This window comes from Fragaria vesca, linkage group LG3, assembly GCF_000184155.1.
Source record: "Fragaria vesca subsp. vesca linkage group LG3, FraVesHawaii_1.0, whole genome shotgun sequence".
NCBI classification, from domain to species: Eukaryota; Viridiplantae; Streptophyta; class Magnoliopsida; order Rosales; family Rosaceae; genus Fragaria; species Fragaria vesca.
The window spans coordinates 19328767-19340503 of NC_020493.1; the positions used below are offsets into that span (position 1 = coordinate 19328767).

Here is an 11737-nt window from a genome sequence, read left to right on the forward strand (position 1 = left end):
ACGTACTACTCTCTCTCTCTCTCTCTCTCTCTCTCTCTCTCTCTCTCTCTCTCTCTCTCTCTCTCTCTTAAAGACTATAAGTTCAAAACTAACAAAAGACTTGACAATCGTGAAGTTAGAGATTACATATATAGATATATAGCTCTAATTAGCAACGAACTTGGTTAATTTTCTAACAGCGTGGCTTAAGAAATCAACAATAAAGTTACTGTTTTAAACTCAGAATCAATGGTCTAACTAAATTTTCCATTAATCTTTGGGCTAAGATAATATTTCTCTGAAGAGAGCGAGTTGTCAATAAAAATTAATCTAGAGCTTTCCAGGTGTTTAGTTAGGCTGCTGGTAAGTTCAATATTCCATGACTCCATGATCATATCAGAAGTACTGTTTGGTGCAAACAACTGAAAACCCCACACGGTTTAAGCATATGGATCAGTAAAATTAGTCTTGGTTACACCCAGCTAGGCTTCCACTCATGAGACCGCTGAAGACTAATTGACCTTCAAGAACAACCCCTAAATATTCTTCCTCCGGTCTCTTTCAGCTGCAACCCTAATTAGCGCCGGACACGATAAGTTACTGATTACACAGCTGGTTGAATCTTAATCTCCCACTTATCGATGGCTCATCCACTAATCAAGTACAGATAATGCATCCATAATAACAGATCAGAAACGAAACCATCATATGGTGTTGAAAATATATACTCGAAAATGGTGGCTAGCTAATGGGAAACCAGAGACGTACTTAAAACGACCCAGGAGAGCAAGCTAGCTACGTAGCTATATATATAGTCCTGCACCAAAAAAAGGTCAAGACTCCAGACAAGTTCAAAAGTCCAGGATATCGATCTGACGCCTTCAAAATCTATTATTAATCGAAAACACATGGAAGCTGTAGCCAAGCGGCCAAGCTCTGTTGGAAACTTCCGACACGACGTCCATGGTTAACAGTAGGAGTAGAACAACAACAACGCCGACGCCATGTCACTGTTATATATAACACCAGTCCATTAAGCTTGTCTCCAACGTTGTGACCGGCAGACATTGCTGGTCTTAGAAGTTCGAGGAGAAGGAATTGTTATATTCTGAAGAATATTCTGAAGTGTCTGAGCGATCATGAGCCCCGAGAAAGAAGGGTACGGTCATGAATAAGACCAGAAATGGATCGATATCGAAAAAGAGAGAGAATTCAATGTATTGCTAAGTGCAAATATAACTAATAATGAACATTCTATACTAGTAGACTACTCGATCAGTTGCCGTCACGTAGGGGAATTAGGTCGTTAAAGATGAATTCGAAGAAATCAAGTCCAGGAAGTCCAATATAAATAATTTCACTTGGACTCATAGTAATAGGATTAATTTCCTGTTTAGATGAGAAACCAGTTTATACGAACAGACATGAACGATAAGTCGATAACAACTTGTTTAGTTGCCTTTTTTTTTTCACTTTAAGAACACAGATTGAATTGACATCAGGGTTGAGGACAATAAACACATCTACTAAGCCAAAACCCTAAGTGATCTGCAGTACTTGGAGCATAAGCAAGTTTTATAAAATATGGCGAAACGATCAACTATTTTCAGGTCAGCACGTCGATCTGAATGCCATATATGTGATGAATAGTTGAATACAGTGCATAAGTTAAATCAAAATGATCAGATGAGACATTGATATGATAGCTTAAGAATTTGAAGCTCTGATATATATATGTCTACTGCATGGTGGGCTGATATATATAGAACAGCTTGCAGATAACATTCAATCAGTCTATTCAATCAGCCTCGTTTTCTTCTTGCTCCTAGCTAGCAAGTTATTCTTCAAACTTATCTGCAAGCTATTCTGATGCCAAATGATGTTTCAAACGCCATCATCACTTCCTACAAAGGTCTTGTTTCAATTACTTTATTTCAACGCTTATATATAAAAGGCACCTAGCTAGCTGTTAGATTGTAATTCTCAAACAAGTTGTCAAAGACAAAAAAGAAAACCAAAAATTTGAGAAAATTATCTTTGTAATTAGCTAGCTTACTACTGTGCCCGATTTAACTTCAGCTTTCGACACTTGACCAGACCTTGCTCTATTGTGATTAATTACGTACGTTCCGACATCGTGGGCTTGATCAAGTTCCAAATTGCAGTGATGACAGTACACTGTGTTCAAGAGCATACAGCAACAAGGTAGAGAGGAACTCTAGCTAATTCTACCAACGTTGGACTAACGCTGTGTTACACAACTCAACGGCTAAAACATCCTACAAAATGCAGATAGCTAACCAATATTTGCATATAAGCTTAAGCAATTGCAAACTGGGAGCACAATCGGCATAGTTTTGTACAAGCCCAGACACTGGCTACAGAGTACACACCCTAAACCTGTTCCAAAGTCCAAAGAACAGAATACTACAAAAACCTGTGTTGTGGCTTTTATGAGATGAATTCCTTATATCCAGCTTTGATCATTGTCTCAGGAACCGAATCAGAGTAAACAGTGCTTGTTGGGCTCAATCCTGGTACTCGCTTGGCTTGTAAATAGTGTTTGTTGGCCTAAACCCTATAACGAGGTCTCTTCATGTCTTCACGCATCAAGTCTTTGGGCCGGGTTTTGATTACTTTATAACACCCAAAAACACAATCCCCTTTAACAAATATTATTAGATGACATGAGCTCATATTTAAGCGAACTTATATAGCAATTTGCAAGAACTTCGTCCCCTACGATAGAGATTATTGTTAAGCCTCACTTGCTAATCACTCAATTGTGGCACAAGATAACCTAGAAACATCATATGGAACTTAAAAAGTTCAGACAACAATGCATAGACTTATCACTAACCCATATTTAAGCGTAGACCCGAATGCCCAAACCCAAGCCCGAACTAGCACACTTGAAACCCTTTAGTCCTGGACTCGGATCCTCTCCTCATGTTTGTGTGCTCATATTTTCTCATAAAGCATTCTTAGCCGTTGGATCTAAATCAATGGCCAAGATGTCTTTATTTGAGGGTGAATGATTTTTCTTCATCTCCTCTCTCTTTCTTCCCAAAATCTCATCCGAGATAACCCGTGGAATTCCAGTTTATGCTGAGAATCCCAGAAATATAATTGGACTTGTTCTGGTAATTCCATTTATTCTGTTAACAAACTATGGTTTATGAACTACTGATTTTGGACATCCATCTTTCTCTCACCAAAGAAGTAACAAGAAAAGAAACAAAAATTCCAGTATTCCCATGCACCCAGTCAAGTGGTTGTTGGAGTAATTCATTGAAGAACCTCTTCAGGTAATGCTTGGTTCGTTACTTGTTAGATTAGATTGTCACTGGAATAAGTCACTGAAGATGCTTTTGAAGATTCTGCTGAAGTGGCCGCGAGTATTGTTTTCATATGATCTTTGTATCTATGTTTGTTGCCTGTATTGATCCAAGTTTTCGCTTATGCCAGGAAGAGATACTAGATGAAACAGATGAGTATGTTAATATCCTCTCTCTCTCTCTCTCTCTCTCTCTCTCATTTATACATTATCAATCCAGCATTCTCAAGCTTCTTGAAATTACATAAAATGAATTCGTAATTAGCATTATGTTTGATTATAATCTTCATTGCATAAACTCTCATTAAACAGCTATATTCAAAAAGTCTCCTGAAATGGTTCACTGATAAACTTTTGTAGATAAGAGTGAAGTTCTATTTAGTCTCCTGGAATTGCCAGATTCAATTACTCCCACGGCGCATCGAATTCAAGTTCACATCTCCATTGCTACTCCTTTCTTTGCAATTCCTCATCGGAGGACTCCTCGTAGAGCTCAAAACCGGTCCCTAGAACACCGAAATATGGCTTTGAGATAGGATTTTGTGTTCAACGGCGAATTCTGGTAGAGTGGTAGTCTTGCTCCGATTCGTCTGAGATGGAAGTGTCCCGTTCTTAACTATGCTTCTCTGACACCGGAAAGTCAAAGCCCATCCCTCTCTAGGCACGATTGGGGGTACGAGGTATATTTTTAAGAAAAGGAAAAAAGAGAGATTTTGGTGTATATGTGAGGAAGAGAGACGAGGATAGATGAGAGAGTTGAACCAGATGAGAGAGATGAGCTCAGGTATGAGTATAGATGCGAAAGGTTTTCGACGAGATTTTGGAAAAAAATACAAAAGGAGATGAAGAAAAATCAATCACCCTCAAATAAAGACATCTTGGCCATTGATTTAGATCCAACGGCTAAGAATGCTTTATGAGGAAATATGAGCACACAAACATGAGGAGAGGATCCGAGTCCTTTAGTCCTATCCACCTAGAAACCTCTATCGCTCGCACGTCAGGTGGTCCCTATCCACCACACCACCACCACCCCATGCCATAGCATCAACCATCAGTGCAACAACTTGACCGCAAATCAGTTACATATCGTCAGAGTGATATGTGGTCGAAACAAAATAGCTCTGACCTCGATCTGAACTATAATCGGTATGGAGTCGATCCCATAACCAAGCCTAGTCGATCAAGTCTGCACCTTCGCTATATAGTAAAACTAATCTAGTACAATACCTATCCCACACCAATCTCAGTTGCCCAAGCTAGCATCATCGTAGAAGATCCTTCAACCCGCTCACCGCCATCAACCGAAGCTGACGAGGACCTCAACAAGAGACAATGAAGTACTTAGTCGCTTCTCTGTACTCGCTCTTTCAAAACCCTAGTTCGGGCTCTAGTGAGAGAAATGACGTCTTTAAGATTCCTAATTAATTATTTGGCTTCCTAATTAACTTATGAGAAGTCCCTCTTACTAAGACTACGAAATGTGTATTAAAAAAATATCTACAAAAAGCAACACCAAATCTCTCTAGAGCCAAACTTTAATTTCTCCTGCCTTTTGTTACAAAATAGCTATTGTATATCTCTCAATTATATCGTGTAATCTCATCGTCTAGTGTCGTCTTGTTTAGTAACAAATCTATTCATCATGAGTAACATAAGACTACTAGTTAATATGTCAATTGTCAAGCGAAAGACAAATTAGAGGTATTATTGATAAATCGGTTTAAACGTACCTTATATCAAATATCCACATGATGAACAAATCAGTTTCAATTTGCAATAAAGAATCATAATCAAAACTTTATAGAGAGTACAACACATAAATGTTGTCACTTAGAAACTTTAATTTGGGCAATGCAAACCCAAATCATACTCCAAAAATTCCTTTAAACCGCAATGATGATTATAGTAAGAGAATCATACAACTCCCATACGCATCATTAAGGAATATAAACGAGTTGGTACATAATAATTAGGACCCCCCTACTTGGCTGGAGAAGCACAACATTCACAAATGGAAAATTCACTTAATCGCATGTGACAGCCGGATTATGTGGTCTAAACAGATACAACAAAGCAATACCTTGTTCTTCCTGCCGTACCTATTTTGTTTCTTCTATAAATAAATCAAATAATAAAAAAAGGAATTTTCTTCTGGGTCAATCTCAAAGGTCGAAGCTTTTAAGTTTTAACGCAGCCGACCTGGGAAAGTAGAAAACAAAAACGACACCGTATCGGTGGCAACGGGTTCTTCAAAGACGCGTTGTACGCCGGTTGGTCTAGAAACGCAGAAAGTCAATGGAAACGAAGCAGTGAGAAAAGGACCGGGTGACTCTTCGTGATCATTGTGACGTGCCCTTCCCTTTATTACTAGGCCAACCCCATGCTTCATTCAGATTTTGTCAAAGCCAGAGACAAACCCATCTTACAACGTTACCTGATCTTCGTCGACCTCGTTTTTTGCTATCTGGGTTCGGTCTGTTCTCGTGTTCTGTGCCACATTTGAAGATAAAGGTTGAGACTTTGGGGTGGAAATGGTTCTGATGAAGGAATTGTATCCTTTTTTGGGTTTGCTGTTTTTCAATTTGATCATGGTTTTTGGATTCTGGGTTTGAATTTGGGTTTTTTTTTTTTTTTTTGGTTTAGTGTGGAAATTGAAGTGGTTCAAGTTTTGATTTTTGATGCTTTAGTGTGGAGGCATAAATTGGGTTCAGATGAATCGACCAATTTGGAGTTTGATGGATGTTGATTGTGTTTTACTTTATTTTGTTGATCTTCTAATGCTGTCTCACTTTTGCTGTTACTGGCCTTTTTGTTAATGATAGGTATGATCAAACATTGAAGGATTTAGATGTTAAAGTTTTCTACTTTCTTCTACATTTTGAAAGAAACTAACGGCGGAAACTTTAATTACTGCTTTCAAGTTTGTATAGGGTGGCTTTATTTGAAATGTGGAATATACATGATATTTCCTCTTGTGAATTACTCGTGTTTGATATAGTTAATCATGTTCATATGTGCAACTACATACCTACCGTATTTGAGCAAGTCTATATATAGTGAGTTTGTTTGGGCAAGTCCTGTTGTAAATGAAATTAGTTTTCTTTTTTGGATGTATATTCCTTAACTCCTGACCCTTCAATTGGGGACTTGCGTGTAAAGTCGTATTGTGATGCCCATGTCTCTGGAAGAGGTAAATTCATCTCTGAATTAATGATTTGAATTTGGTAGAATCCTTAGCTTGATTGCAATGTTGAACTTCACTTATCAAAAACTGTGGATTGCAGTATCAAGTTGCTCAGGCATATATGGTCACAAAGATGCAGCAACAGAACACGAATAGTACGGAAGGGGTCGAAGTTTTAGAGAATAAATCCTTTGAAGATGATGTACTTGGAAAGGGTCAATACACGTCTAAAGTATACCGTCTGCAAAGGTAATGCCAAAACAGAACAATGTGGTTTAAGTTGCTGCTGAACTGTCAGGTGATAGGTGTATGTGAAACATTTTAACTAAAGTTGCTAATGAACTATACACTTATAGAAAACTAGAAACCCTTACTGTAGTGAACTAAATATTGCTCTACACATTGAAAAAACTGCTTGATCTTTTTGTTTACTTGAGTGGATCATTGATTAATATATTGTGGTTAGCGCCCTAGGATCTTTTCTGGTCTTTACTGGTACTTTACGACTTAAGCAAAGTAGATAGATGAACTTGAAGATAGAAACACATTACACACAATTTTATAGTGGTTCAGCCAAAACCCTGGCCTACGTCCACTTATGTGATCTCTCTTGAGAGATCACTAGCACTATGGAGAATAACAACCTGATTACAAGTACTTATTGAAATCCCTATGCTAATCCCCAACTCCCTGCTAGATCTCTCTATCACCTTTTGCTCTCGGTTTTCTGTGCTCTCTATCTTAACCTTAGAAAACCCCCTGCAGCTCCTATTTCTAGTGAATAGGGGCTGCTGATACAATAAGGTTTTAGGACTCCTAAACCTAGTAGACAAAATCCTAACAGATCTTGAAAGATTACTTTTCTAGAACTTATAGAAAAAAACCTCTTTCCTTTCTGGACTTGGATTTGTTTACTGAATCCTAACTTCCAAATCATATCAACGAGCCAAAACACAACATAATACACTTTATACTATCAATTGTTGTAAATCTTAAGGGTACATTATCGTAATCATACATCCTTTTATTCCAGCAAAGCTCCTACTTGGCTTACCACCTTTGCACCAGCAGATGCACTCATCATGCAAGAGGAAGCCTGGAACGCATACCCAAGATGCAAAACAGGTTTGCCATGCTTTTATCTTGGTATTGTCTGTGGATATATATATATACACACACACACACACACAGTCCTTTTCAAATAAGGACCTCCTTACCTTAGTTAAGGTAAAAATTTCTTTAATTTGACCTACTTTCCAATCATATTTTCTCATCATAGCCGTTCAGTATTTAGATATACATGATTAGATCATCTCTGCAAATTTTCAGCTAATTTGGTTATCGTTAAGGTATTGAAAATGTATTAAATCAATGAACGAACCGAATCTGTTCATCTGTTCATCCTGAACCGTACGTTCTTTTAACTCTAAATCACAGTTTTAAATGCCTTAACGATTATCATTTTGGCTGAAAATTTGTACAGATGATCTACTCATATATACCTAGATACTGAACGGTTAAGATGAGAAAATATGATCGAAAAGTAGGTCAAATAAAGAAATCTGTACCTTAGCTAAGGTAAGGAGGTCATTACCTGATCAGCATTGTAAGAAATCCTTGTATATATATATATATATTTTATTTTATTTTTCTTTTCAAAAAACACTAAAAAAGTTTATCTAACAAGGTTTTTGACTCTTGTGGTTGCTCTGCAATGCTGCCCAATCGTACAGTAATCAAGGTAATATTTCTTGACTGTTTTTGAAATAATAAGTATTTCATGTATATTCTTCATATTTGAAGATTGCTGAAGCAGCATTAGTGTTTTTGTATGTGTACAGTGCCCATACTTCACCAAATTTCAGTTGACCATTGAAACTGTTCATATGGCTGACAATGGCCAGTCCGAAAATGTGAGTTTGTTAAAAATGTTATGTTCCCTCTGATTTACTCAGACTACTCAAAAGTAAACTTCTTTTTCACTCTTTCTGTCATTTGTTAGAAGAAATAAAAATTTAGAACTGTATTAGAAGCAATAATTTAGTTATTTAATGCATTTCCATCTAAAACCAGGTACATGGTCTAAGCAAAGAAAAGCTAGCAGCCAGGGATGTGGAAATCGTTGATATAGCTTCAGCTGCAAGGGATTACTGGAGTTATGTGGTTGGTAGTAACAATACAGACTTTTCCATTTTTAAATCAGAGAAGACTGGCCGTGGTCCACTTTTAGAGGGATGGCAGGTTTGAATCTCCCCTATCAGTCAATTGTTTATGCTGAATTTATGTCTTGAATATATGGCTGGGAAAAAAAGAAAGAAAACAAGTTTCTTTGCAAGAGATTAAACTTTAATATTGCAATTTCCATGTATAAAATTGCAAAAAAGTTCTTTGCACCCTCTGCATTTTGATTCTTTTATTATTGGGAAATTCTAGCTTCTAACCTGTTAATTGTTACCTAAATTTCAGGATATGTCAAGTCCAGTTATGACAGCCTACAAGTTGGTCACCATAGATGCACCATATTGGGGATTTGGCTATAAACTTGAACAAGCTTTGCTATTGGTATGTCTCTGGTCTTAGTGCTTTCAGTAGCTAGGAAAATGCCATTATGCAACATCATTCACCATTTTGTTTAACTTGAATGTTAACAATTTTATTTGCAAGCCAATGAATAATTCACAATCTAAGAGCTGCAGAATCGAAGTTTACAACATACACATAATAGCTTGTGCAAATGTGGTACACTCAATCTATATTGATTGTTCTATTGTATTTATAGTTCTTTCCATGCACGAGGCAGGATCACTTGCCAGGGATTTAAATGCAAGCCGATTAGTAGAGTTAGTGCTCTGATATGCTTGCCTTGCATGTCAAACTTCAATTTATTTAAATTTGTCTTTATGTCGCTTAGAATTGCAATTTATCCTGCAGTAATACTAGAAATTAGAAAGTGAACCTTGATTTAATATTCTTTTCATATAAATCTGACAGCTTGAAAGTCGTAAAATGTTATGTTTCATATAGAGCTTATAAAAGCCTATCATATGACAGAGTATTGCATACTTCACATTTCTATATGCAACAGTTCCTCTCTGATTGAAACAAAGTTACTAGTTTGCCTTGGTGTCCATCTGTCTTGCGTCACATGCCTGGAATAAAAGGGGGAACAATTTTACATAGATATCACATGGGATAGCTTGTAGCTAAAATGGTTTTAAGTGGAATGAAAGGTAATATTGTAAAGGAAATGAATACTATTTGTTAGGAATTTTCTATGCTTTAAATCCACTTTTTATTTTTAATTTTAATTTTTATTATAATGCATTGCTTTTCTTCAAAATATTTATGTCATTAAATCTTTGTGGAGCTTACTTCCTGTTATACTTCCTATACAGGGTGAAAGGGCCCTTTTCCTTGAAAGCCATCGAAATTGTTTTGCTTGGATAGATGAATGGTTTGGAATGACTATGCAACAGCTACGTGAACTTGATCAAGAAAGCGACTTGTTAGCTGAGGTATGACTTTTTTAAACTTGATAACTCCTTGTTCTTGGTTCTGAACTTGACATGACCGACTTATATTGTATACTGCATTAGCTATCTAAAGAAGAAATACATAAAAAGGGAGTTTAATCAAATATAATTGAATAGCTAGAAATTGCAAGAGACTGTATTTGGTTAGTTTGTGACTTATCTGTGTTGGTGATAGAATCTTGCATTTTAAAGCCAGAGAGTAATTCTCTTATACCCTGGAATTTACTATGATTACAATCTGGTTACATTGTGAATAATGTCAGCCTTGTAATTATCAATTTTACTACTACAATTTTCACATTGCGGACAACGTCAGTCCTTTGCATTAAATTAGTTCCTCTATCCGATCGTGTTTATTTAATTAGATACAAACTACCAATTTGTTTAGATGCGTTTTTATTTGCTCATTTTGGGTTGACTATTATTTCTTAAACTTGAAAATGTAGTCTGTCAACTTCCTCGCAAATTAATAGTACATCAATTAATAATGACTGCTATTTCATGCTGAAGGTGCAGAAACATGGGATGTCAACTTTGGTGAAGAGCTTGGACGATTTTGGCCAAAGAATAACACCTGAAAGTGAAGACATTTATCGTGGCCAGAGGTCTCAACTCTCGACTCAACTATCAACTTAAATCCTCCTCAGCGGGTATTTCATTCAAATGAGAGCAAGTTATCTACACTTGTGTCAGGCCAAATTGCTTCCATACACCGGTGGAGAACAGCTATTTATATTAGACTGCCATCCACCATGCATATCAGATATATTTGTTGTTGACATGCTAGGGGTGAAAGAGGCTCATTAGGCAGCATAAACTTGACCTGGAGTGTACTTGTAGCTAACATGTAAATGACCAGAAAGCATTATCAAAGAAATGTCCAGAAATTTTTCTACTTGTGTTTACTGTATAGTCCTTTATCTTTCAGTTGCATTTCCAGACTTAATGTACCACATTCATAGTTCTTCTCAGTACTAAAGGAAAAATATGCCGCAGTTATCAGAGATGTACACAGAAAACATAGTTAGGAATATTAGGATTCTTTATTCTGCAGCTGATTTGGGAATGTACATTACTGAGTACTGATGCACCAGCACTCTCAGTTTCTTTACCTTTATCAACATATCAGTGAACCACTGAACCTGCTCTGTTCTATGAGAAAAACAAAATATAAGAATCTGTAAAGTGAAAACAAATAGGAGCTGTTGATTCAGCTTCCCTTAAATCTTGCACCTACGGAACAACCACATTAAGCAGCTCAATTCTCCTCATCTTCACCAGATTCTTTGGCCTCTCCTCCTTCAGCTTTAATCAAGATTTGTCACACTTTCTTTCTCATATGGTTGCCACGACCCTGAGAAGTTGTAAACATCCTGTCACAATTTGCATTTTCGCACAAATACCACGTTCGCGACAGATACACCGCAGGCCCTCCTTGAGGTGGAACGTAGTCTGGGTCCCGAGGGGGGATAGGCAAATCTAATCCAGTGTCTTCAGGCCATTCTTCATCACTGTCTTCAGGCAATTCTTCTTCAGTGTCTTGAGGCAATGCTTCTTTAGACGATTCTGCTGTGACACCCTCAACTGTTGCAGGAAGACCTTTGGCTTCTTGGAAACAGACGTTTTCACCAGACCCAACTCCACCTATATTCTTGGAAACAGACCCAGATGCACCCAAAATATTTCTCACTTCTCCACTCA

The 11737-nt window shown here is 37.1% G+C and overlaps 1 protein-coding gene across 1 annotated transcript; it reads left to right on the forward strand.

The window, feature by feature from the left end:
- Positions 1-5655: 5655 nt before the first annotated feature.
- On the forward strand, positions 5656-11040 carry LOC101300515 (phosphatidylinositol transfer protein 1-like). The gene is made up of 10 exons (XM_004294624.1): positions 5656-5870; positions 6479-6509; positions 6604-6752; positions 7537-7628; positions 8237-8244; positions 8345-8416; positions 8577-8744; positions 8970-9065; positions 9899-10018; positions 10547-11040. The coding sequence occupies exons 1-10, from the start codon at positions 5851-5853 to the stop codon at positions 10670-10672; spliced, it is 882 nt and encodes a 293-aa protein (XP_004294672.1). The 5' UTR covers positions 5656-5850; the 3' UTR covers positions 10673-11040.
- Positions 11041-11737: the final 697 nt, after the last annotated feature.